This window comes from Papio anubis, chromosome 1 (genome assembly GCF_008728515.1).
Source record: "Papio anubis isolate 15944 chromosome 1, Panubis1.0, whole genome shotgun sequence".
Classification (NCBI taxonomy): Eukaryota; Metazoa; Chordata; class Mammalia; order Primates; family Cercopithecidae; genus Papio; species Papio anubis.
In genome coordinates, this window is record NC_044976.1 from 9,204,343 (window position 1) to 9,231,871 (window position 27,529).

General features: G+C 42.9%; 1 protein-coding gene across 8 annotated transcripts in view; it reads left to right on the forward strand.

The window, feature by feature from the left end:
• Positions 1-27,529, forward strand: part of KIF1B (kinesin family member 1B) — a 175,154-nt gene that overhangs the window by 131,872 nt on the left and 15,753 nt on the right. For all 8 annotated transcript variants that reach the window (XM_021941628.2, XM_021941811.2, XM_021941579.2 and 5 more), the window contains 10 exons: positions 1,511-1,566; positions 4,434-4,542; positions 6,362-6,428; positions 7,243-7,327; positions 10,679-10,784; positions 19,833-19,947; positions 20,934-21,067; positions 23,217-23,278; positions 26,276-26,421; positions 26,587-26,826. In XM_021941628.2, coding sequence (XP_021797320.1) covers positions 1,511-1,566; positions 4,434-4,542; positions 6,362-6,428; positions 7,243-7,327; positions 10,679-10,784; positions 19,833-19,947; positions 20,934-21,067; positions 23,217-23,278; positions 26,276-26,421; positions 26,587-26,826 — 1,120 coding nt within the window. The remainder of the gene's footprint in view (positions 1-1,510; positions 1,567-4,433; positions 4,543-6,361; positions 6,429-7,242; positions 7,328-10,678; positions 10,785-19,832; positions 19,948-20,933; positions 21,068-23,216; positions 23,279-26,275; positions 26,422-26,586; positions 26,827-27,529) is intronic.

Genomic DNA, 27,529 nt, shown 5'->3' on the forward strand with positions numbered 1-27,529 from the left:
TAGAAACTTCACCATCATCTTATAGTCACCTAGTCGCTGATTTTAGATAGAACAAATTAAATTTTGACCGGGTGATCTCAAATACCATCTTTTTGTAGGAAGAGACTTTGAATATGGTAGAAATTTGAGGTGATAGGAATATAACATGAAAATTGTTGAAAATTGTTCCTGGCCGGGCATGGTGGCTCAAGCCTGTAATCCCAGCACTTTGGGAGGCTGAGGCAGGCGGATCACCCGAGGTCCCGGAGAGATCCGAGACTCATCCTAACACGGTGAAACCCCATCTCTACCAAAAATACAAAAATTAGCGGTGTGGTGGGGCCTGTAGTCCCAGCTGCAGCCACTCGAGGGAGGCTGAGGCAGGAGAATGGTGCGAACCCAGGGAGGCAGAGCTTGCAGTGAGCTGAGATGGCACAGCCACTGTGCTCAGCCTGGGGCGACAGAGCAAGACTCTGTCTCAAAAATGTTCGGCGGGGCGCGGTGAGGCTCAAGCCTGTAATCCCAGCACTTTGGAGGCCGAGGCAGAGGATCTGAGTCAGGAGGCTCAGAGACCATCCCTAGCTAACTCTGGTGAAACCCCGTCTCTAAAATAAAAATAGCGAGAGGCGTGGTGGCACCTGTAGTCCCAGCCTACTCCAGAGGAAAGAGAGCGGAGAAATAAAGCGTGAAAACCAGGAATGAGCTATGGTAAACTGAATCAGCCACTACCTAAGCAGCAAGACTCAAATCTCAAAAAAAATGTTCTAATGCTTTGGCTTTTATAGAATAGAAGCTCTAAGTACAGTCATCAAAACTGCTGAGGAAGGCAACAGTGGGCCTTTCTGGTGATGGCAGAGTGTTGGTGTTGGCAGAAGAATTTTCTTATTTCATTTATTAGCTAAGACTTAGAAGGAGACATTTTTAAAATGAGATTTAGCCTATTTCACTATCTAGGATTATCTCTATTATCTGGTATTATGCCAGAGTTGAAAATGCAAAAGTCTGCTCTCTTAAAGGGAATTAAAACATGCTGTTGATATCAACATCCAGCTCTGTAGTCTTTTTCTTTCTCTTGAAAAAACGGGGTTTATTGATTTCTACACTGCAAATAGTTATTACAAAAAGTTTTTTTTCTTTTAAATACATTCACACAAAGAGAAGTATAAAGCGATGGTAGTGACCAGCAAGAAGAATAATAATTACGTTAATCTTAATATCTGTGTGCCGGTTCTGTTTACGTTAATGTTGGAAAACTCCAACTTGGAATCCAGAACCTCAAATCTGCAAATGGAATGTCTTGAGATAGGCATGTGGAAGTCAAACAGTTTCTCTCTTTTTCCCTGCTTTTAGAAGCTATACATAAAACATTGTTTTCCTTCTGTACTGTCACAGAACTTTTACATACATTCTCACTCCTAGTTGTGAAATGCCTAAAGAGAAGGAAATTCAATTTGCAGTCCAGCACAAAGGGGAGAATTTCTAAAATAAATAACTCCTTGTAGTCTTGATCTTTGTCTTCCTTTCTTTGCAGTCCGCCTCAGCCATGCCGCCGATTCTTCCCTCCACCCATGCCTCTGTCCAAGCCAGGTGAGCACTCACTCTGCTTTTTGCATGATAATCTCTGTGTGAATACATCTCTTATTCTGAATGACTTTTCAAATAGAAGTCATGTTGGAATTTCTATCCTTCTATGTATCCACATGTATTCCTGCTCCTCTTGTATATATCTAGTAGGAACTAGAATTCCTAGTTCCTGATTTAAAATAAGAAGTAAAGGCCAGGCCCGGTGGCTTACACCTGTAATCCCAGCGCTTTGGGAGGCCGAGGCAGGTGGATCACCTGAGGTCAGGAGTTCGAGAACAGCCTGACCAACATGGTGAAACTCTCGTCTCTACTAAAAATACAAAATTAGCCGGGCATGGTGGCACACGCCTGTAATCCCAGCTACTTGGGAGGCTGAGGTAGGAGAATCGCTTGAACCAGGGAGGTGGAAGTTGCAGTGAGCGGAGATTGCACCTTTGTACTCCAGCCTGGGCAACAGGAGCGAAACTCCATCTCAAAACAATATAAAATAAAATAATAAAATAAGACAAGAAGTAAGAAACAATAGGGGGCCTTATCTACCAACTCTGTGGTCTTCTATTTGCAGATTTTGATAATCACTCTGTTCCTAAATCTTTCTGCTTTGTATGTAACTTCCCATAACTGTCAGGGGACTAGGCATTTCTTTGCGTAGTAAATTTATTCTGCATGTTCAGTGATCTTGTTTTGATTTTTCTTTATTTCTGTCCTTTTTCCTCATTGCCCATTCACCAAATTCCCACCCCACCCTGTGGTCACTCTCCACCCAATGTATTCCCCATCTTCATCTGCCTTCAGACCATGAGAGAAAGATTGAGCTGATTCGGTTTCTCGTGTCTGGCTATGTGAATGTGCATGTGTTGGACACATTTTCTGAGCACGCCAGTGTGCTTGCATCCTCCGCTATTGCCACCTTCCAGGATGAGGCTGACCCATTGCCGCCTTTTCTCTTTCTGCCAGTTCCCAGCTGCCAGAGCGAGAGGGTACCCAAACGAGATGGTTAGTAGCTGAATTAGCTCCACCTTAGATGTAGAACCAACCTCAGGCGCTTGTCCTGAAGCCTGGCTCTCTGCAAATGAAACACTGACATTTCCGTTTGCAACTTGAGCTGAATGTAGAGCTCAGCACATTTTCAAGGTCGTATCACATTTTCTTCCTAGAGATTTGGGAAGCACTTTCTCTATATGTGTCTGTTTCACATCACCGTCGCAGTGGGGGAGGCCCTTGCATTTGTTTTTATGGATTCTTTGCAATAGTATTTTTAATTTTGAAGATTTTACTAGTAGGTAGTTTGTTAGAATACTTCTGGTTTTGCTTTCTGACCCCTTAGATGACTGCCAGGATCACTTACCCTATTTTCTTTCTGACTAGCATCACCAACTCATGTGAAACTCAGCTGGGCTGAATACTGGTGATAGGGTACACATGTGAATAGTGCTAAATGATTCATAAAGCCCCTTTTTATACATTATGTTAGTGGATCTTCATGATCGCTTTTCAAGATAGTAGGCTAAATATTAGGATCTACAGTTTGTAAATGAGGAGACAGACTCCCAGAGGTTAAGCAGCTTAACTAAAGTCACATAGCATCAGTACAGTTAAGAATATGGAGTTTAAATCTGGCCGGGTGTGGTGGCTCGCACCTGTAATCCCAGCACTTTGGGAGGCTGAGTCAGACAGATTGCTTGAGCTCAGGAGTTAGAGACCAGCCTGGGCAACATGGCGAAACCCCATCTCTACAAAAAAATATAAAAATTAGCCGGGCGCGGTAGTGCACGCCTTTGGTCTCAGCTACTCAGGAGGCTGATGTGGGAGGATGGTTTGAGCCCGGGGGCAGAGGTTGCAGTAAGCCGAGATCACGCCGTAAAAAAGAAAAAAAAGAATATGGAATTTAAATCTGAAGAAAATGTGTAACATAAGATCATATACAGAATCCAGTGTTTATAAATGAGACCCGTGGTACCCAACTTTGTCCTCACGTTGGTATCAGCTGGGAAACTTTACCCCTCATGGAGGAAGAACTGTGTCCTTCCCTTAGAGATTGTGATTTTATTGATCTGGGGTGTGTCCTGGAATTTAAGGTCCCCAGGTGGTCCTATGTGCAGGGAGGTTTGGGAACCACTGGGGTGGAGGATGGGTCTTTTCTCCAGGACACCAGCTTTGATTGAGCCCCTGTGACATGTGTGGCTTTCCAAGCGTTGTCTCTCCCATGTTTTTTTTTGTTTTTTTTGTTTTTTGAGACAGAGTCTCGCTCTGTCGCCCAGGCTGGAGTGTAATGGCCGGATCTCAGCTCACTGCAAGCTCTGCCTCCCGGGTTTACACCATTCTCCTGCCTCAGCCTCTCGAGTAGCTGGAACTACAGGCGCCCACCACCTCGCCTGGCTAGTTTTTTTTGTATTTTTTAGTAGAGACGGGGTTTCACCGTGTTAGCCAGGATAGTCTTGATCTCCTGACCTCGTGATCCGCCCGTCTCGGCCTCCCAAAGTGCTGGGATTACAGGCTTGAGCCACCGCGCCCGACCGTCTCTCCCATGTTAGTCCCATGCTCTGCATGCCACACAATTTGAGATTCTGGAATTGGAAGGTTTCATGAGTACATTTATTCTGCACAAAAGCTGTTTTCGCATCATTAGAGACAGTTTGTTGAGAAAAAAAATACTGATTTCTTCATTTTCCTTGTTCTCTGAATTTTGAGATAACTAATAACTTACAAAGTTTATATTGGTGTTTCTCTGGGTCTTTTGCATTGCAATCTTTCCTCTGACTCTTGCTGCCTTTCCCAAGTATGTCTTTAAAGACTGACATTAGAGAAGCTTATACTTTTGCTGAGTAGTCTTGGACCAGATTTTGACATACTCTAAAAACTTTTAAAAGTTCCAGCCACCAAGTTAAACACGATGAGCAAAACCAGCCTTGGCCAGAGCATGAGCAAGTATGACCTCCTGGTTTGGTTTGAGATCAGTGAACTGGAGCCTACAGGAGAGTAAGTCCAACTTAATAATTTTTTAAATAAGGCAAAATGTTTCAAATTAGGAAATGCAATTTTGAATGTTCTTGTATTTGGGTTCATGAATCATTGTCACTGTCAAATTCCAGGGGTAGTTTTGTTTTTGTTTTTGTTTTAATAGAGATGCAGTCTTGTTATGTTGACCAGGTTAGTCTTGACCACTTCTGGCCTCAAGCAGTCCTCCTGCCTTGGCCTCCCAGCATTATAGGTCTCCCTATAATGCTGAGACTATAGGCATGAGCCACCACACCTGGCCGAATTCCAGTTGTGAATTGATTTTTGGTGGTCTTGGTATTTGAATCAGATGTTTGTCAAAGAACTGACTGTTCAGCATAATAATTTACCTTCTTGTTAGCAACAGCAAAATCATGGAGACAGCAAATCTTGTTGTTTTTTGGGTTTTTTTTTTTTTTTTTGAGATAGAGGCTTGCTCTGTTGCCCAGGCTGGAGTGCAATGGCGCGATCTCGGCTCACTGCAACCTCTGCCTCCCAGGTTCAAGCGATTCTCCTGCCTCAGCCTCCTGGGTAGCTGGGATTACAGGTGCGTGCCACCACACCCAGCTAATTTTTGCATTTTTAGTAAAGGCAGGGTTTCACCATGTTGGCCAGGCTGGTCTCGAACTCCCTACCTCAGGTAATCCGCCCGCCTCGGCCTCCCAACGTGCTGGGATTACAGGCGTGAACCACTGCGCCTGGCGGTACCTTGTTATAAGGGTTTTATCATAGTGGGTTTTATCAGTAGTAAAGCAAAAGGAGCATATTGCATAGAATATGGTAAAGACTTAACATTACTAATGTCAAGGAGGACATAGAAGGGCAGAATCTTTTCCTAGACCAGGGTTTCTCAACCTCAGCACTATTTGGGGCTGGATAAATCTGTGTTGTGAGGGGCTGTCCTGTGCATTTAGAATATTTTGCAGCATCCCTGGCCCCTATCCATAAGATGCCAGTAGCAGCTCCACTCTATTTGTGACAACCAAAAATGTCTTCAGACATTGCCAAATATCCCGCAGAGGGAGAATCCTTAGTTGAGAACCACTGTCCTAGATCAAAATGATACCATCAGCTTTCTCTCTCTCGATGAGCTGAGAGTAAGTGATTAATGTAATTGTTGTATATAATCATCTCTAAAATGCTTTTGGAAAAACACAAATGAAAGAGATCTTACTCTTAGGACAGAGGCAAGGGGCTGTATCAGGTAATGTAAAGGGTAGGGGTAAATGTTATCCTAATGTTCTCCTATATGTAATTCTGAGAACCACCATCATGGTCATCATCAGGAAACACTAAGTTCCTACTACTTGTAGGATACTGTGTTAAGTGTGATTCTGTCAATCTTATATGTAGTTGTCAGTAGTGACAGTGCTTTGAGGAATTTGACTTTTCATAGACCTATAATGTGACTACAAGTTGCATTATGAGGGAGAGGTAGTTACAGTAATTGTTTCTACTGAATTATTGCTTTCTGAATCTTAAAAAACTATAGTCTGAAATTATCTGTGTTTCTTATCTCCTGTCAATTGCCATTGCACTTCTACATTATTTATTGAATACTTAATATCAAGGGGCTGAATGCAACCAAAAGATATTACTGTCCTTTGAGTACTCAAGTCTAGAGAGGATTGAGACACAGATGTGTGGAAAGGATTAGTAAATGCAAATGACTGTATGATTAAATGCCAGAATGGGTGAGAAAGACATGGGATCAGAATTTATCAAAACAAAGACCACCAGGGGCGAACCCTTGCAGATGAAGTAGCACTTAGTTGTTTCTTTTGCGTTTCTGATTTTATAGGTATATCCCAGCTGTGGTTGACCATACAGCAGGCTTGCCTTGCCAGGGGACATTTTTGCTTCATCAGGTACTAATGAGGGACCAAAATAGGCCTCAGAGGGAACACTGAAAAGAGTTTAGAATAAGAGATGGAACTCTTTCTTTTTCTCTGTTTTCATCTCTATTTCAAAGGGCGGGCGGGGCATTATCCTGTTGTCATTTTTTTTTTCTATGTCTGTTTTTTGATATTTCTTCCTCAGACCTTGGCTTATATTTACCCTTGCTTTTATATGTATTTAGAATAGCTATTTTGAAAAATATTTTATTTCATTTAATTACTCTAATTTGTGTAGCTCCTACGTCACTTTTAATACTTTTCAGGATGTTTGGAAGCTCTGTGCTTTCACACCAAAAGTTCTTAATAGGGGTAGAGGATGAAGGTTTCAGTGGACTAAAAGTCTGGTTATGAAATATAGGTCCCCTTTTGGTAAATCAAGAGTAGGTTCAGTCAGTGTTCAAAAGTACTTAAGACCCAAGTGGGCATAGGAACTAGGGATGCCATACACTTGGGACATACAATCAGGGCATGGTTGAATACTTACTACGCAAGGGGCTGGGATGCAGCCACATAATCTCCTGTGACAGATTATGGTTTTATTCTTAAAACCATAGAGAAAAAGAATGTTTAAAAAAAGAAAAGAAAACCATATCAGACCTGACTATTCCTTAGTCCCTGACACATCTCCCTTTTTTTTGAATAACAATGTGGATAGCATTTTCCCTCTTTCCACGCCTCTCCTTCCTGCTCATCCCCCATGCCATGCCATACAGCCCAGAAAACAATAGACGAGAGGAGATAATAGATTGCTCCAGCTAAATTGCAACCCTGCTTCATTACCTAGGGCATCCAGCGAAGGATCACAGTGACCATTATCCATGAGAAGGGGAGCGAGCTCCATTGGAAGGATGTTCGTGAACTGGTGGTCGGTGAGTACATTTCATCAGCCAAGGACAGAACCAGGACTTATAGAGAATTTTTTTTTGTTTTTTGAGATAGGGTCTTGCTCTGTCACCCAGGCTGGAGTACAATGATGAGATCATAGCTCTCTGTAGCCTCAAACTCCTGGGCTCAAGCGATCCTCCTGCCTCAGGTTCCCATGTAACTGGGACTACAGGTGTGAGGCACTGTGTCCTGTTAGAGATGTTATTCTTCCCTGTTTGTGGTACAGGGAATGTGTGGAAGACCATATTGGGAAACACAGACTATGGAGATGTAGAGGCCTTGAGTCTGAAACTCTGTATTCCTGTTTCTTCGCTCTATCATTAGTGATATGTTATCAAACTAACTCAGTTACCAGAGTATGGTTCTGTGATAGAGGCTGTGAGAGGGCATACAAGAAATCTCTGCTGGCTGGGTGTGGTGGCTCATGCCTGTAATTCCAGCACTTTTGGAGACTGAGATGGGTGGATTACTTGAGCTCAGGAGTTTGAGTCTGGCCAAGGTAGCAAAATCCCATCTCTACAAAAAAATATGAAAATTAGCTGGGCATGATGGCATGCACCTGTAGTCTCGGCTACTCAGGAGGCTGAGGTGGGAGGATCGCTTAAACTTGGGAGGTGGAGGTTGTAGTGAGCTGAGATGGCACCACTGCATTCAAGCCTGGACAACAGAGTGGGACTCCATCTTAAAAAAAAAAGAAAAGAAAAATCTCTACTAATTGTGAGCTTGCAGTTTAGTTAGGGAGACAGCATATATATGCAGAATGCTTTGATGAATAAATACCAAAATAAAGACAAAGGAAGATCTATGCTAAGAGAGTTAACAGTGAAAATAAGCCAGGAGGACTGAATAGATTCAAGAAAAATTAGAGGGGTTTTGTTTTTTTGTTTTCCAGACACAAGCATTTTGAGTAAGAGAGTCAGGAGTATGTCTAACATGCAAATGACAAGAAACCCCATGGCCAGAGTGGATAAATTAAATTAAGGTGTATTGGCTAGAGAGTGTGAACTTTAGAATGACAGTCTGAGGCAGGAGTTTGGAACTTTTGTTGCTATGGACCTCTTTGGCAGTGGTGAAGGCTTAGAATTGTTTCCAAATGTGAAAAATAAAGTATGTAGGATTACAAAGGAAACCGATAATATTGAAATATGCTTGTTAAAACATTAAGCTCTTCTTTATTGATGCATGAAATAACAAGATTTAGCAGTTATTCTAATTACCATAATTTCAAAGTAGTGATCAATGAAAAAGATACTTTGTGGCCAGGCGCGGTGGCTCACGCCTGTAATCCCAGCACTTTGGGAGGCTGAGGTGGGCAGATCACAAGGTCAAGAGATCAAGACCATCCTGACCAACATGGTGAAACCCTATCTCTACTAAAAATACAAAAATTAGCTGGCCATGGTGGCGTGCGCCTGTCGTCCCGGGTACTCGGGAGGCTGAGACAGGAGAATCATTTGAACCTGGGAGGCAGAGGTTGCAGTGAGCCAAGATTGTACCACTGTACTCCAGCCTGGCAACAGCGTGAGACTCTGTCTATAAATAAATAAATAAATAGATAGATAGATAGATAGATAGACAGATAGACAGATATTTTGCACATGGAAACATCTGTGGTTTCTACTGGGGACAGAGTCATGGGTACTGGCCAATTCTGTGGTTTATTGCATTCCTTTGTGATTGAAGGAGATGCCAATTTTTAGTTAAAGGTTTGTGAAAATAAAGATGTAATTTTTTCCCCATCCAAGCTCAAGGACCCTCTGAATTCTGTCCACAGAGTGCTTGTGTCTCTCTGGACCAGTTTAAGAACCTTGGGGCCAGGCACAGTGGCTCATGCCTGTAATCCCAGCACTTTGGGAGGCCAAGGCGGGCGGATTGCTTAAGTTGAGGAGTTCGAGACTAGCCTAGACAACATGGCAAAACCCTGTCTCCCTACAAATAAGCTGGGTGTGGTGGCGCATGCCTGTAGTCTCAACTACTCAGGAGGCTGAGGCTGGAGGATTGTTTGAACCTGAGAAGTCGAGGCTGCAGTGAGTCATGATCATGCCCCTGCATGACAGAGTGAGACCCTGTCAAAAAAAAAAAATCCTTGGAAGGGAGATTATGTTCTCTCTTGTCTGGGGCAGCAGTGGTAGTAGCTTTTCAAGATTTTTCATAATAAATTTTTCTTTTTTTAATTTCTTTTTTTTAAACTTTGTTTACAAAGCACTGAATATCCTTTGACAAAATTAATGTTTATATGGAACACTAATACTGAAACAGAAGAGATGCTTTCTGACCAGAGAAGGAGAGGGAGGATGCAGAGGCAGTGGTTACTATGGCTTCTCTGAAGAACCCTGCATTTTTAGTTTATGAACAAACTCTGATGTAGTATTTACCATGTGCCAGGTGGTTTTCTGAATGCTCCAAAAATACTAGTTTATTTAATCCTCATAACAACATATGGAAAGAATTGTTATTCTCACTTGACATATGAGGGAACTGAGGCTCAGAGAGGTTGAACCTTAGGCCCAAAGCCTCACAGGTGGTAGGAGTTGGAACCCAGGCAGTCCAGCACTGGAGGCCAAGTCCTTAACCTCTATGCAATGCTGCATCCCCTAGTGTTAACTTGAAAACAGAGTGTAGGATTTTGAGCAAGAAAGGGGTGTAATAAAGTCAGCATGGCCAGGTGCAGTGGCTCATGCCTATAATCTCAGCACTTTGGGAGGCTAAGGCAGGAGGATCGTTTGAGCCCAGGAGTTCGAGACCAGCCTGAGCAACATAGTGGGGCCCTGTCTCTACAATAAAATGAAATAAAATAGCTGGATGTGGTGCTACAGGCCTAAAGTCCCAGTTCCTCAGGTGGCTTACGTGGGAGGATCACTTGAGCCCAGGAATTAGCTATGATTGCACCACCGTACTCCAGCCTGGGGGACAGACCAAGACCCTATTTAAGAAAAACAACAAAAAACAGTCAGTCAGTGGCTTAAGAAGTTGCTATTAGGTGAGAGTAGAATGGATTGGAACAGGGGAGGTGTGAATAGCAGGGAGACCAGTTAAATGGCTGTTGCAGGTTTCAGATCAGAGAGGAGGTGGCCTTTTGTGATCAGGGCAATGATATTGTAAATAAAAGTTGGGATGAATGTGAGAAACTCTTTGAATAAAGAATCGATATGGTTTCATAGTTAACTCAATGTGGGAAGTAATGGAGTCAGACGATGGAGGACCCTACAGGTAACCAAATGACCCTTCCAGCTCCTGAACTTACACGTAGATTTAAAAGTTTCTTTTTGGCTTAATGAATTCATGTTTTGTTTTTAAATGTGTCTGTGCTCTGTTTTCTTTATCCTTTCTTTTAGGTCGTATTCGGAATAAGCCTGAGGTGGATGAAGCTGCAGTTGATGCCATCCTCTCCCTAAATATTATTTCTGCCAAGTACCTGAAGTCTTCCCACAACTCTAGCAGGTAGGACACCCAGAGCAGCGTGAAGAGTCCACACTTGCGGATGTTAATTGGTACACTGTTAGGTTCCTTATTCATTAATGACTCCCAGTTCGGACGAAGAAATTAACTCCCTTCTCCCTTCTAGCTTCAAAAATCTCTTTATTTCTTCACCTGGCTGCTGTGCTGTCCCAAAAGAAAGAAAGAAAGTATTGGAGATACTGGTATGTGATCAGTTACAGTTAGAGAGTGGAAGTGATCTGTTCCACGTGAAGTTTGAATAGATGTAACAAGTGATAAAAGAAAATTAGAGAAAGAAAACTCAGTATATTCCCCAAGGATTTAAAAGTACAAATTAATTATTGCCAAGACTAAATGTTTTCCTGTGAAATGGTTGCTGTGGAGAGAAAGGTTTCTCTCACTCCTAAGTATCATGGAAACGTGCCCTCTAAGATAAAATGAAGCCTCTTGTTGTTAGTCTTTGCTGCTGCTGCTATAGGCTTAATTATCCTTCATATTTGGTTTTCATTTATGCACAAAAGTGATAAATAATACGAACTCTTACGACCAAGATTGGCTGCCATAAATAGTAGATTTTATTTTGTTTTTTATTTTAAATGTTTCATTTAAAATTATCTTTTATAATCAGGTGATAACAGACAATTCATAAAGTACATAGCCATTCTATTTTCCCTTGTAAGACTAGAACTAAACCAGCTGGAGTCCTCTTACCTCACCCAGGAAAGGAGTTCTCATTGTCTCAGAGACTCTGTCTCTATATCCTAGGGGCTGGGAAACAGGGGCAGCTGCCTCTTCTAATGTGGGCTGAGCACACTGCCTTCCCACCACAGGACTTTGCTGTGCTTCAGTCTGCTCCTGAAAAGCTTGTTTACGTCCATGTTGAGAGGAAGGAGGGAAAGAATAAGACAATAGTCAGAAATGGAATGAAAGGTTTGGACCAGGATTAATTTCTTTCTGTTGTTTTCTTGTATTATAGTTTACCATAGGAAAGAGAAAAAGGAAACAAACCTGTGTTTGCTGGCAGGGGCTGTGGAAAAAGAGGGAAGGAGTGAGAGGGCATGTGTGTTTGGGGTTTGGGGAGGAGTGTGGCAGAGATCAAGACAGGTGCTTTAACTATCTGTGGGCAAAATCATGAACAATACTGTTTCCCTGAAGTCTGCAGTAATTCTGCATAGCTCTCTGTTTTCTGCCAATGTTCAGCTGGGTTTTACCACCACATTTTCTTTGTAGCTATGAAAAATGTATTGTAAATTTCCGTAGGTACTTAGTAAAATATACAGGGAAAGATGGGCTTTGGTTGAAATACTGGTTATTCTAAGTTTGCCTCCATTAGAGTAGCTTTGAGAAGTCCTTTAATTCATGCCCAACAACAGGTCAGGTGCTACAAGAAATGAATTTGGCTTTGTTAGAAGTATCTTATCTTGTGAGTTAGAATGAGTTGATCAAAAAAGGCTGAAGTCAAGAATAACAAAAAGAAAAACACCTTAAATATTTCTGTTCTAATTTAAACTATATAAATCTACATTAATTCACCAAGCTTTTGCTGGAAGGCCATGGCCTTTTCTTTAATTATAAGGTCATTTCCTGGAATTCTGATTGTCTTTCTTGCAAAACCACACCTGTAATTCATCATCTGTGACTTTTAGTTTGGTGGAGCAAGAATTAGAAATCTGCGAAGAAAATCTAAGTTCAAAGTCCTTTAAACTTTTTACCATTTAATAACATTTTACCATTTAAACATTTTATCATTTTCCCCTTTCTTTTACATTTATCTCACCCAAACATAACAGTAATTTTTAAACAACTCACCATTATCAAACCTTTTGAAAACATTCAACTTAGTTTTCACAGGAACAAAAACTATTTGTTTTCATCTTTCATTGATTTGCCTAATGTTTAATGAAGTTAGATAATAATAACAAGTACAACTGGCAGAAACAGATTTGGGACCAGATACTACTGACATTTGATAAGCACTCAACTCTTCGGAGCGAAGTGTCTGGGCAAATGAGACATCTTTGTAGTTTAGAATGCTCAAGGAGAACTAGCCATCAATATGTATATTTTAGGGATATAGAAAACATAGGTTAATATGGTAAGTGGCATAATGGAGTTTGGTTAAGAGAACTTTCATTCCATTTGTCTAAGGTTTAATGTTTAAAGTTGAACTTACCTCCAATTTGGTTATATTATGTGCGTATCTTAGAGGGCTTTGCTAATATATTGATAGTGGAGTATAATTGACAAGGGACTATTATTCCTTTTCTTCCCAGTCTTACATTTATGTTAATGCATTGACTTGGTTTTCCCTTAACTTCATAGCAATTTCCTATTATTCTCAATACTAAGTCACCACTGAAAGGGGTATTGATGGTGGTGGTCTCCACTTTCCCTCCTATGTCTGGTATTTTCCTTAGTTGGAAGTCTCAGGAGAGGGATCCATGTTTTTGTAAGTCCTCTATCGAATTGTGTTCCATGGGATTCTCTGTTAATTGTCCACTTGAATTCACTTTGCTTATCAGCAAATTTGTCTTTTATATATATATATTTTTCTGATTCTCTCTGTTTCTTTTGTTTTTTTTTGTTTTTGTTTTTGCTGCACTAACTAAAGCCTTTTCTATGTTTTTGCAGGCTCTTTCTTGATAAGGATATTCCTAGGTATTTTCTGTTTGCTTTTTTGCACATAGGATTCTAGTTTATCGGAATGCTTTCTGTCTTATGTTGCTTTGATTGCTATTTTAATTTTGTAGTCCCCTCCCCATGTAAACCTAGGATAAAGTAGACCCTATTCTGTACCCTAAGAAGCATATAGCTTCTTAAATGATTTTTAGAGTTTCAAATTATTTTCTCATTCCATTTACTAAACTTGTCAATTTTATTCTTAGGCCCTTTCAAGTTTTCCTCTTCTACATTACAAAGTAGAATGTTTCTCCATATCATACAGAATCTCAGGTTTTGTTTTCTGTTCTCCTCTTTATCTGTCTTCTGTCTGTCAAAAGCTTGAAAGGTTTATTGCTTTATAAAATCTGAGCCCATTACAGCCTTGCAAAACGGTTCCCTTTCTTCTCTGTTTTGTCCTGTGCGGTAATAGAGACAAATTTGGCTATTTGGATAGCTGAGTCTGTGAGAAATATTTTATATATGTTTTTAAATATTTATATTTCTTCTGTCAGGGCTACTTGTTTTATCTGTTTATTTTCTTCTTTTGGAATAGAAAAAAATCCTGGTTTGGTATTAAAGGAAGTTTTTAAAAAATTATCTCATTTAGGGAAGAAAATTGAAGGAAGTGATACATGACAATATAACCTAAAATGTTAAAAAATACATAAACGGGCCGGTCTCAGTGGCTCATGCCCGTAATCCCAGCACTTTGGGAGGCCGAGGCGGGCAGATCATGAGGTCAGGAGATTGAGACCATCCTGGCTAACATGGTGAAACCCCGTCTCTACCAAAAATACAAAAATTAGCCTGGCATGGTGGTGGGCGCCTGTAATCCCAGCTACTCAGGAAGCTGAGGCAGAGGATCGCTTGAACCCCGGAGGCAGAGGTTGCAGTGAGCCAAGATCGCGCCACTGCACTCCAGCCTGGGCAACAGAGCAAGACTCTGTCTCAAAAAAAAAAATACATAAACATATTTATATATTTGACTGATGTTACTGATATAATGATTATATCCCTTAATTTGGACTCCATTCAGTTTATATTTCAGAGATTCTCCTAATGAACTCAAGAGGGTTCATCAGATGTAACCATAATGTAAGAAGGTGGTTTCTGTTTTGTTTCTTGAGACAAGAAAGGTCTTGCTTTGTTGTCCAGGCTAGAGTGTAGTAGCTATACCTGCAGATGGTTTTTTTAAAAAAAAAAATTGTGGCCGGGCATGGTGGCTCACCCCTGTAATCCCAGCACTTTGGGAGACCAAGGCGGGCGGATCACGAGGTTAAGAGATCAAGACCATCTTGGCCAATATGGTGAAACCCCATCTCAACTAAAAATAGAAAAATTAGCTGGACGTGGCAGCACGTGTCTGTAGTCCCTGCTACTCAGGAGGCTGAGGCAGGAGAATCACTTGAACCTAGGAGGCAGAGATTGCAGGGAGCCAAGATCACGCCACTGCACTCCAGGCTGGCAAGAGAGCTAGACTCTAAATAAATAAATAAATAAATAAATAAATAAATAAATAAAGGGCAGTAGTAGCATGATCATAGCTCACTGCAATCTTGAATTCCTGGGCTCAAGCAGTCCTCCCGCCTCAGCCTCCCGAATAGCTGGGACTCCAGACATGTGCCACCATGCCTAGCTAATTTAAAATTTTTTTGTAGAGACGGGTTCTCGCTGTATTGCCCAGGCTGGCCTCAAATTCCTGGCCTCAGGTGATCTTCCCACTTTTACCTCCCATAGTGCTGGGATTACAGGTGTAAGCTACCATGACTGACCAGAAGTTGATCTTTAATTGTTCATAAATAATAAATTCAAAGGAATAGATCCTTCAAAGCAGTCACCTTGAAACCTGCTTTTCCTCTGATGCTGCTGCTGTTCAGAACATCTTGAGAAATCCATTTGGAATTACTTCTCACCACCTTAGGAGGCATACAGGAAAATATGTCTTGGGATTCAGCCCTGTTTGTAACCCTAAATTCTATTGCAAGCTTAATTAAATTGACATTTCTCCCCAGCTTTTGTTGTATTTCTTACAACCACCTCTCAAGAATTGCCACTGTAATGGCTCATACCTGTAATACTAGCACTTTCCTACTAAGGTAGGAAGATCACTTGAACCCAAGAGTTCAAGACCTGCCTGGGCAATGTAGAACTTGTCTCTACAGGGAAAAAAAAAAAAAAAATTAGCTGAGAGTGGTGACTCATGCCTGTATTCCCAGCTACTCAGGAGGCTGAGGTGGGAAGATCACTTGAGCCCAGGAGTTAGATTGCACCAGTGCACTCCAGCCTGGGCAACAGAGCAAGACCCCATCTCTAAAAAAAAAGTAGGCCAGGCGCAGTGGCTCACACCTGTAATCCCAGCACTTTGGGAGGCCGGGCGGGTGGATCACCTGAGGTCAGGAGTTTGAGACCAACCTGGCCAACACGGTGAAACCCCATCTCTACTAAAATTTTAAAAATTAGCCAGACTTGGTGTTGGGTGCCTGTAATCCCAGCTACTTGGGAGGCTGAGGCAGGAGAATCGCTTAAACCCAGGAGGCGGAGGTTGCAGTGAGCCAAGATCGCACCATTGCACTCCAGCCTGGGCGACGAGTGAGACTCTGTCTCAAAAAAATAAATAATTTTTTTTAAAAAAATTGAACTACCACCTTTGGTGGGTGTTCCAACAGAACTTGGTGCAGCAAGTCCAAAGCAAAAAAAAAAAAAAAAAAAAAAAAAAGAAACTTTTTTTGACAAAATTAAAAAAAAAATGAGCCAGGCATGGTGGCTCACGCCTATAATCCCAGCACTTTGGGAGGCCGAAGCGGGTGGATCACGAGGACAGGAGATCGAGACCATCTTGGCTTAACACAGTGAAACCCTATCTCTACTAAAAATACAAAAAAATTAGCTGGGCGTGGTGGCAGGCGCCTGTTAGTCCCAGCTACTCGGGATGCTGTGGTAGGAGAATGGCGTGAACCCGAGAGGCGGAGCTTGCAGCGAGCCAGAATCCCTCCACTGCACTCCAGCCTGGGCTACAGAACGAGACTCTGTCTCAAAAAAAAAAAAAAAAGAAAAGAAAAATTTTCCCTTAATACAGGAAGACTTCAGTGGAGTCAAAATTTCCTATGTGTTAACCAGGTTTCTGCCAGTGAAATTTTCTTTACGTTAAGTGAAAGCTTAGTCTGAAAACAGAAATGTGAAGAGGCTTTTTTTGACAAGTTCAAAACATTTGCCTCAGTTGAAAGAGTCAGTGTCATGAAATCTCAGTGGTCCTGGGAGGTGCCACGTTATGGTTTGGAACTTAAGACAGCAGCACTGATAGAAATTTCTGTCAGATGCCGGGGGCGGTGGCTCAAGCCTGTAATCCCAGCACTTTGGGAGGCCGAGACGGGCGGATTACGAGGTCAGGAGATCGAGACCATCCTGGCGAACACGTTGAAACCCCGTCTCTACTAAAAAAATACAAAAAAACTAGCCGGGCGAGGTGGCGGGCACCTGTAGTCCCAGCTACTCGGGAGGCTGAGGCAGGAGAATGGCGTAAACCCGGGAGACGGAGCTTGCAGTGAGCTGAGATCCGGCCACTGCACTCCGGCCTGGGCGACAGAGCGAGACTCCATCTCAAAAAAAAAAAAAAGAAATTTCTGTCAGATGTCACCAAAGTCATAAATGCCCTCACTCTAAGAAGAGGGGTTTATTTAACTTTAGAATGGATGTATCCAGTCTCTGAAATCGGACAAAGAAGCCCCACCCCTTCTAGGTACTTTGACAAAAACAGGGACACAATAAAAGAGCAGACCTCTGGAGGCTGAGGCAGGAGAATCGGTTGAACCCGGAATGAGAAGGTTGCAGTGAGCCGAGATTGCGCCACTGCACTCCAGCCTGGGTGACAAAAGTAAGACTCCGTCTCAAAAAAAAAAAAAAAAAAAAGATATCACAGTGATAGTTCTCAAGTGGCATCTGTTGAAGTAGTGGATATCGTCACCCAATATTAGAATATGTCTTAAACCAAATTAAAAATTTCCTCTACACAGAGGTTTATGGACACCTGAAGGGTTTCCTCCTGTTCCCAGGGAGCCCAGGAACTATAGAAAGGCTTTCATTGTCCGTCATTTCTGTTCCTGTTTGGGTCACTTGGTGTCTTTGTCTTGTTGTTTCTCTATCTTCTGTGTCTTTGTAGAGAATTTTCTTGACCCACACTCACTGCCTCAAAGGCTAGACATTTGAGAGAGAGTAGTAAATAATTGAAGAAGAGTTAGATCTAGAAGCAACTATGCTAGATGATCAGACCTCATACGCTGCCACTTGGAAGAGGAGGTGTGGTCATGGGGTTCAGTTTCACAAATGTATTGTTCTCTCTATTGATCGTTTCTGGAGGAAGAAACATGGGGATGTGTTTAGAGGGAGGACATGCCAGCTACTTGTCATAGGAAGTCTAGAAAAGGCAGCCATAGTGAGGTCACCATTTGAAAAGGAGTAAAAAGGAATGTATTGGGCAGGAAGGAGTATGCACGGACTCTGCTAGGTGTATCAGGTGAGCTGTGTTCTATCTGCAGAGGACTAGTGGTGGCGGGGCAGACCCGGCATCTTCCCTCCACTTGTCATAGGGGTCTGAGAAGGGAAACATGGGGCAGAATTGGGAATCGATCTGTAACACTGCTTTTCAACTAAGTGCCGTGTTTCAGATTAGACTTGCAGAACTGGAAGATTTAATGTCAATTAGAGTTTATGTTGTTTTACCAGTAGAAAAAAACGATATTAGAACAACAGCAAAACAGTTTGTGAGTATCTATTAAGTTTCCATTTGTTATATAAATGTAAGATTAATTTTTCAAATGGCTTTTTTTTTAAAGCTAACAAATGATATTTGGCTGGCTCTAGTGTTAAAAAATTATTCTCTTTTACTGAAACATCAGTTAAGAATAACCTTTTGTTCTTTTATTTAAAATAAGGCTCCCGACTGGCACGGTGGCTCACACCTATACTCCCAGCACTTTGGGAGGTCGAGGTGGGCAGATTGCTTGAGGTCAGGAGTTTGAGACCAGCCTGGCCAACATAATGAAACGCTGCCTCTACTGAAAATACAAAAATTAACTGGCGTAATGGTGTTTGCCTATAATCCCAGCTACTCAGGAGGCTGAGGCAGGAGGATCGCTTGAACCCAGGAGGCAGAGGTTGCAGTGAGCTGAGATTGCGCCACTGCACTCCAGCCTGGGTGACAGAGTGAAACTCTGTCTCAAAAATAAAATAAAATGGCCGGGCGCGGTGGCTCAAGCCTGTAATCCCAGCACTTTGGGAGGCCGAGACGGGTGGATCACGAGGTCAGGAGATCAAGACCATCCTGGCGAACACGGTGAAACCCCGTCTCTACTAAAAAATACAAAAAACTAGCCGGGCGAGATGGCGGGCGCCTGTAGTCCCAGCTACTCGGGAGGCTGAGGCAGGAGAATGGCGTGAACCCGGGAGGCGGAGCTTGCAGTGAGCTGAGATCTGGCCACTGCACTCCAGCCTGGGCGGCAGATCGTCAAAAAAAATAAAATAAAATAAAATAAAATAAAATAAAATAAAATAAGACTGTCTATACTTAAACCCTTCTACCCAGTTTCTACCATTAATCCCCTCAGATATATCTGTGACGTTTCTGAGGCCCAGCAGCACTGGATTGAATGATGTTTAGCCTTCTTGTGATGTGAAGATCGAAGCTGACAAATGACTGAGCATTCACTTCCTGCTCTCATCATTGACTGACAGGAGAGCTTAGTCTTTCTTTATTCTTTCAGTTTCTGTCCAAACTCACTTACCATTTCATCTTAATCCTTTTGATTGACCTTACTATTTTTATGTTTATAGGCAGAGGCAGGCTTGTCAAAACAAAATTTAAAAAAGCACAACTGGCCACGCGCAGTGGCTCACGCCTGTAATCCCAGCACTTTGGGAGGCCGAGGCAGGCGGATCATCTGAGTTCAGGAGTTCAAGACCAGCCTGACCAACATGGTGAAACCCTGTCTCTACTAAAAATGACAAAAATTAGCCAGGCATGGTGGTGTGCGCCTGTAATCCCAGCTACTCGGAAGGCTGAGGCAGGAGAATCACTTGAACCCAGGAGACAGAGGTTGCAGTGATCTGAGATCGTGCCACTGCACTCCAGCCTGGGTGACAGAGTGAGACTCCGTCTCAAAAAAAAAAAAAAAAGGCACAACTAAGTGTTCCTTAATGATGGGTAGGGTTGGGGGCAAGATGATGGGGACCTATCTTTTCCTCCTAGGAGATAAGTGTTCCTCCCTGTTATTAGAGTTTGATAAATTGAAAATGTCAGTTGGTTGGCATAGGGTTCTTTAGGATGATTGACAGTGTCAGTACCTGGGCTAAGGTGATTTTAGCTTGGATGACTCCCTCTTGTCTTTCTGACCTTAGGACCTTCTACCGCTTTGAGGCTGTGTGGGATAGCTCTCTACATAACTCCCTTCTTCTGAACCGAGTGACACCTTATGGAGAAAAGATCTACATGACCTTGTCGGCCTACCTAGAGGTGAGGAGACCTGGAGCTTCAGTTGATGCGAACAGTCAGCCCTGAACACTGCAGGTTATAGCAGGAAGTGGTCAGCGAAGATTCCACTTGTTTTGTCCTCTTTCTTCCTCCATATCCTTAAGTTTTTCATTTTATTATACTTTGCTAACTCTTCTGATTATATTAGATTCTATTCCTGGGTTCTGTTTACTCAAAAAATCACATGACTTTCATTCCAGCTTCAGCTTTAGTAGCCTAATCACCACTGCTTGAAGAATGTGTGATTTTTAAGAAAATGTTACCTCTTGTTTTTATAGTTGTGGACAGAGTGTAATAGTGGTTAACAGCCCAGACCCAGGACCCAGCCTGTCAGTTCAAATCCCTGTGCTGCTACTTACTTCCTCTATGTCCTTGGAGAAACTCTCTTTGCCTCAGTTTCCTCACCTATCAGGGGAAACAACATTTACCTCAGATAAAAATAAATGAATCTGCCAGGCGCGGTGGCTCACTCCTGTAATCCCAGCACTTTGGGAGGCTGAGGCGGGCGGATCACGAGGTCAGCAGATCGAGACCATCCTGGCTAACACAGTGAAACCCCGTCTCTACTAAAAATACAAAAATATTAGCCAGGTGTGGTGGCAGGTGCCTGTAGTCCCAGCTGCTGGGGAGGCTCAGGCAGGAGAATGATGTGAACCTGGGAGGCGGAGCTTGCAGTGAGCCGAGATCGCATCACTGCACTCCAGGCTGGGTGACAGAGCAAGACTCCATCTCAGAAAAAATAAGTAAATAAATAAATAAAAATAAACAGATAAATAAATAAATGCATCTATAAGGAGTACTACCTACTCTTGCACATATTATCCACTGGGTGACTGTTGAAATAATTCGTGGAGTTGAAATCCTTCAGTTCTCACAACTGGGACTAGCTTTCCAAATACATTCGTGTATAGACTCTGGTCACAGTACTCTGCCTACACTTCATCAGCACCTACCCTGTCTGCTTTCAGCTGGATCATTGCATCCAGCCGGCTGTCATCACCAAGGATGTGTGCATGGTCTTCTATTCCCGAGATGCCAAGATCTCACCACCACGCTCTCTGCGTAGCCTCTTTGGCAGTGGCTACTCGAAGTCACCAGATTCGTAAGTTTTTCACACAAGTTAGCTTCCAGTTTGTTTGTTCAGTACAACAGAATCATTAGTCCTTAAGTATTCTTGGCTTACTGTCTCATGGTTAGTTTACAGTTTATGAACCATTTTGGTAACTGGCACCTGGAATGTACTGACTTGCATGCTGACATTTAATAAAATGTTGATGGATGGATGAGTTATGAGGGAAGGAAGGAATATTACATTGTGAACACCTCTAAAACAATTTTGCAAAGACTAAATTTGCAAAGACTTTTAAATGTCATCATTATTATTTCTAACAGAGTACCATTGAAATTTTCTTCTTTTTAAGATTTGTTATGCATATTTAAGGCATACAAAATATGTCAGGAATAATACAGTGAAGGCCAGACACAGTGGCTCATGTCTGTAATCCCAGCATGTTGGGAGGCCAAGGACAGAGAGCTTAGGAGTTTGAGACCAGCTTGGGCAACACAGTGAGACCCCATCTCCACAGCAAATTTTAAAATTACCCAGGTGTGGTGACACACGCCTATAGTCCCAGCTTCTCAGGAGGCTGAGGTGAGAGGATCAGTTGAGCTTGAGAGGTTGAGGCTGCCGTAAGCCATGATAGAGCCACTGCACTCCAGCCTGGGTGAAACAGTGAGACCCTGTCTCAAAATTAAAAAAAAAAAGAAAAGAAAGAAAAAGAAAAGAAAAAGAGAAAAAATACATTGACTACTTGGGTATCACCACCCAGCTTAAAAAATGTTACTAATACAGGCCGGGCGCGGTGGCTCAAGCCTGTAATCCCAGCACTTTGGGAGGCCGAGACGGGCGGATCACGAGGTCAGGAGTTCGAGACCATCCTGGCTAACACGGTGAAACCCCGTCTCTACTAAAAAATACAAAAAACTAGCCGGGCGAGGTGGTGGGCGCCTGTAGTCCCAGCTACTCGGGAGGCTGAGGCAGGAGAATGGCGTAAACCCGGGAGGCGGAGTTTGCAATGAGCTGAGATCCGGCCACTGCACTCCAGTCTGGGCGACACAGCGAGACTCCGTCTCAAAAAAAAAAAAAAAAAAAAAAAAATGTTACTAATACAATAGAAGGTATTATACCTCCTACTACTCACAATCCCCAGAAGTTGTTGATTTTCATTTCATTCTAGTCATTGTTTCCTCATATCTTCTCTCTTATAGTAAGAAAAGACAAATTTTTAGTTTTCATATTTATATTGTAAATTTTCTAGTTTATCATTCAATTTTATTCACCCTATTGAAATAAAGTGTTTAAAAGATAGAGATGAGGTGGGGCATGGTGGCTTATGCCTATAATCTCAGCACTTTTAGATGCGTATAATCTCAGCACTTTTTGATGCGTATAATCTCAGCACTTTTTGATGCCAAGGTGGAAGGATCACTTGAGGCCAGGAGTTCAAGACCAGCCTGGGCAACATAGTGAGACCCTGTCTCTACAAAAAAATTTAAAAATTAGCTGGGTATGGTGGTGCATGCCTGAAGTCCCAACCACTCAGGAGGCTGAGGCAGGAGGATCACATGAGTCCAGGAGTTTGAGGCTGCAGTGAGCTGTGACCGCACTCCAGCCTGGGTGACACAGGGAAACCCTATCTCTAAAAAAATAAAATTGAGGCCAGGCGTGGTGGCTCAAGCCTGTAATCCCAGCACTTTGGGAGGCCGAGATGGGCGGATTACGAGGTCAGGAGATTGAGACCATCCTGGCTAACACGGTGAAACACCCCGTCTCTACTAAAAAATACAAAAAAAACTAGCCAGGTGAGGTGGCGGGCGCCTGTAGTCCCAGCTATTCGGGAGGCTGAGGCAGGAGAATGGCGTAAACCTGGGAGGCGGAGCTTGCAGTGAGCTGAGATCCGGCCACTGCACTCCAGCCTGGGTGACAGAGCAAGACTCCGTCTCAAAAAAAAAAAAAATTAAAAATAAATAAATAAATAAAATTGAGATGAAAGCAGACTCCTCTAGGAAAAGGTATGCTACTTAAGTTCAAAATAGGAAAATAGCAGTGACAAATAAGAAATGTCCGTAATTATATTTGAGGATGGGTTGCAGTCCCTGCAGCGAAGACACTATTTTAAGTAGCAGGGATTGAAATCTTCCTGTTTTTGTGCTGTAAGAGATTAAACCATTGTTTTATTTTCTTCAAATAGGAATCGAGTCACTGGCATTTACGAACTCAGCTTATGCAAAATGTCAGACACAGGTAGTCCAGGTAAGCTCTTGTGGATTGATGAGGTGATAGTTATCTTTGTGTATGTTTCAAGTATCCTGTGTTTAGGCTGGGCATGGGAGCACACACCTGTAATCCCAGCACTGTGGGAGGCCGGGGTGGGCAGATCACCTGCGGTCAGGAGTTGGAGACCAGCCTGGCCAACATGGTGAAACCCCTTCTCTACTAAAAATACAAGAATTAGCCAGGTGTGGTGGTGTGCGCCTGTAATCCTAGCTACTTGGGAGGCTGAGGCAGGAGACTTGCTTGAACCCAGGAGGCGGAGGTTGTAGTGAGCCGAGATTGTGCCACTGCACTCCAGCCTGCCTGGGCAACAGAGTGAGACTCCATCTCAATAAAAAAATAAGTAAATAAAAAATATACTGTATATAAAAACTGGAGAGTCTACCCAAGTAGGATAGATATAAAACCTTTTAGAAACCATGTGTGTCTTACAAGCCAGTTTGATTGAGGAGGGGTGGTAGGAGTTACCTTTTTCAGAGTTGCAACATTGTTTGGTTTATAATGTACAATTGTATTAAAATTGTATCACAGTATCACTAGGCTATGAGTAAAATTTGAGTTAAAAAATTCATATGGGCCGGGCCTAGTGGCTCATGCCTGTCATCCCAACACTGTGGGAGGCCGAGGTGGGCAGATCATGAGGTCAGGAGTTCGAGACCAGCCTGGCCAATATGGTGAAACCCTGTCCCTACTAAAAATACAAAAATTAGCCGAGCGTGGTGGTGGGCGCCTATGGTCCTAGCTACTCAGGAGGCTGAGGCAGAAGAATCACTTGAGCCAGGGAGGCAGAGTTTGCAGTGAGCCAAGTTCGCGCCACTGCACTCCAGCCTGGGTGACAGAGTGAGACTCCATCTCAAAAAAAAAAAAAAAAAAAAAAATTCATGTGAATTAGAATGAGTTTGGTTTAGAAAACTTCGTAACTATTTCTCTCCCCACTTTAGCCCAAAGATGACATAGCAGTATATAGATGCCATCAGACTGGAATTTAAATTTCCCACGTTTTAGAAAGTCAAATTATTGGCTGTGCATGGTGGCTCACACCTGTAATCCCAGCACTTTGGGAGACCAAGGTGGGTGGATCACCTGAGGCCAGGAGTTCAAGAGCAGCCTGACCAACATGGTGAAACCCCTCTTTCTACCAAAAATACAAAAATTAGCCGGGTGTGGTGGCGTGTGCCTGTAATCCCAGCTACTTGGGAGGCTGAGGCGGGAGAATGGCGTGAACCTGGGAGGCAGAGCTTGCAGTGAGCCGAGATTGCGCCACTGCACTCCAGCCTGGGTGACAGAGTGAGACTCCGTCTCAAAAAAAAAAAAAAAAAAAATTTGATTTTTTTTTTTTTTTTAGACAGTCTTACTCTGTCACCCAGGCTGGAGTGCAGTGGCACAATCTCAGCTCACTGTAACCTCTGCCTCCCAGGTTCACGCCATTCTCCTGCCTCAGCCTCCCCAGCAGCTGGGACAACAGGCGCACGCCGCCACGCCTGGCTAATTTCTTTGTATTTTTAGTAGAGACGGGGTTTCAGTGTGTTAGCCAGGATGGTCTTGATCTCTTGACCTCATGATCCGCCCGCCTCCGCCTCCCAAAGTGCTGGGATTACAGGCGTGAGCCACCGCGCCCGGCAAAAAATCAAATTATTAAGTCAGATTTGTTCTGTATTCTTTTTAATGTGTTTTTAAACTGCTCTTGTTTCTCTAGCTAGGCGAACTTAAGCATCACTTAGCATTTCTATGTTTGTAAACTGAAACATGAACAAAAGTTAAGGTTTTCTAATAGCATTTGATTAGTATGAGTTTGAGTCATTTTATAGAATATACATGGAAAACAAGTCAGGGCCCACAGGCAAAACTTAGGTAAGTAAAGAAGACTTTGAGTATGAATCCAAGTAGCAGTTAATTATTATAATATCCAGATAGTTCCTTGAGGAATTTTTTAAATTAATATAAATTCATGTATTTAATATGTAAAACCAGCATAATACTAAAAAAATTAACAGGAAATAATAGAGGCTAAAGCTGTCTGTCATCTGTCAGCCAGTGAACTACTGAGTGTATGTATGTGTGTATGTGCGTGTGTGTGTTCCCTTTGGTCTTTTAAAAAATTTTTATTTTTAGGTACAGGATCTTACTGTTGCCCAGGCTGGAGTGCTGTGGTGTGATGAGAGCTCGCTGCAGCCTCCAATTCCTGGGCTCATGCCACTACACCTGGCCAATTTTTTAATTTTTGGTAGAGGTAGGGTCTTATTTACTATGTTGCCCAGGCTGGTCTTGAACTCCTGGGCCCAAGTGGTTCTCCCACCTTGGCCTTGCAAAGTGCTAAGATTACAGCATGAGCCACTGTGCCTGGCCTTCCCCACTTGTTTCATCTAGGTGTATTTTTATTTATTTGCAATCATAGTGTATAGACTTTTTTTTTTTTAAAGATGGAATCTTGCTCTGTCGTCCAGGCTGGAGTGCAGTGGTGCCATTTCAGCTCACTGCAACCTCCGCCTCCCAGGTTCAAGCGATTCTCCTGCCTCAGCCTCCTGAGTAGCTGGGATTATAAGCACTCGCCACCACGCCTGGCTAATTTTTATATTTTTAGTAGAGATGGGGTTTCACCGTGTTGGCCAGGCTGGTCTCGAACTCCTGACCTCAGGTGATAGCCCACCTCAGCCTCCCAAAGTGCTGGGAATGAGCCATCGTGCCCGGCCCCATAGTGTATAGACTATTATAGACTATTTAATATTTCTACATTTTCACCTAACATCATAATTTTATCAGTTTCTTAAATTGCATCCCAGTCTTATAATTATCAAAGAATGTAAAACTCAGTTTTTAAAAACGTTCAGAGAGTTGCTTTGGTATTTAAACAAAATCCCATGTATCTTGAGACCAAACTGTCTTAGTTTGCTACGTATAAGAATTATTAATTCGTTTTGACTTAAACTTGGAATTGAATTTTTTTCTGAAACAAAAACTTGTTTCCTCTTGTCTTAGGCATGCAGAGAAGGAGAAGAAAAATCTTAGATACCTCAGTGGCATATGTGCGGGGAGAAGAGAACTTAGCAGGCTGGCGGCCCCGTGGAGACAGTCTCATCCTTGAGCACCAGTGGGAGCTGGAGAAGCTGGAGCTCCTACATGAGGTATCCAGGGGGGCAGGATTGCTCAGATGCAAGAACTCTGGGACAAGATTGCCAAAGTATCAGTCTTCCTTCCCCCTGCTGCATGTGATCATAGCTTTTTACTTTTCTCTCCTGAGATCTTAACGAGCTCTGTGTTTGCTATAGCAGTAGTATTGATCTTCTCAGGTGGAAAAAACCCGCCACTTTTTGCTGCTGCGTGAGAGACTTGGTGACAGCATCCCCAAATCCATGAGTGACTCGTTATCCCCCAGCCTCAGCAGTGGGACCCTCAGCACCTCCACCAGTATCTCCTCTCAGATCTCAACCACCACCTTTGAAAGCGCCATCACACCCAGCGAGAGCAGTGGCTACGATTCAGCAGACATCGAAAGCCTGGTGGACCGAGAGAAAGAGCTGGCTACCAAGGTGTGAATCCCTTCCTCTTTGCTGAACGTCTTCCCACAAGGCTCCACAAACTAGCCTCTCAGTTTATTCATTTTCAACAGCTTTGTTTGAGGTGTTTGAAGGCCTGTGATAATCCTGTGAATGTAGAAATAAAAAGTAAGACGCAGTTCCTACCCTCAACAAGCTTACAGGGCCAGGCGCACTGCCTCATGCCTGTTACCCCACCACTTTGGGAGGCTGAAGCAAAGGGATTGCTTGAGCCCAGGAGTTCAAGACAAACCCGGGCTAACATAGTGAGACCTTGTCTCTACAAAAACAAAAATTAGGCCAGGCTCAGTGGCTCATGCCTATAATCCCAGCACTTTACAGGGCTGAGGCAGGCAGATTACCTGAGGTCTGGAGTTTGAGAGCAGCCTGGCCAACATGGTGAAACCCTGTCTCTACTAAAAATACAAAAATTAGCCAGGCGTGGCGGTGGGCGCCTGTAATCCCAGCTACTCAAGAGGCTGAAGCAGAAGAATTGCTTGAACCCGGGAGGCAGAGATTGCAGTGAGCCAAGGTAGCTCCACTGCACTCCAGCCTGAGCGACAGAGTGACACTCCATCTCAAAAAATAAAATAATAATAAATTTAAAAATTAAAAAATATAAGGGCTTACAGAATATTAGGTCACAAGCATATAATAGAGGTGTGTGTTTCAAATGCTATGGGAGTCAGAGGAGAAG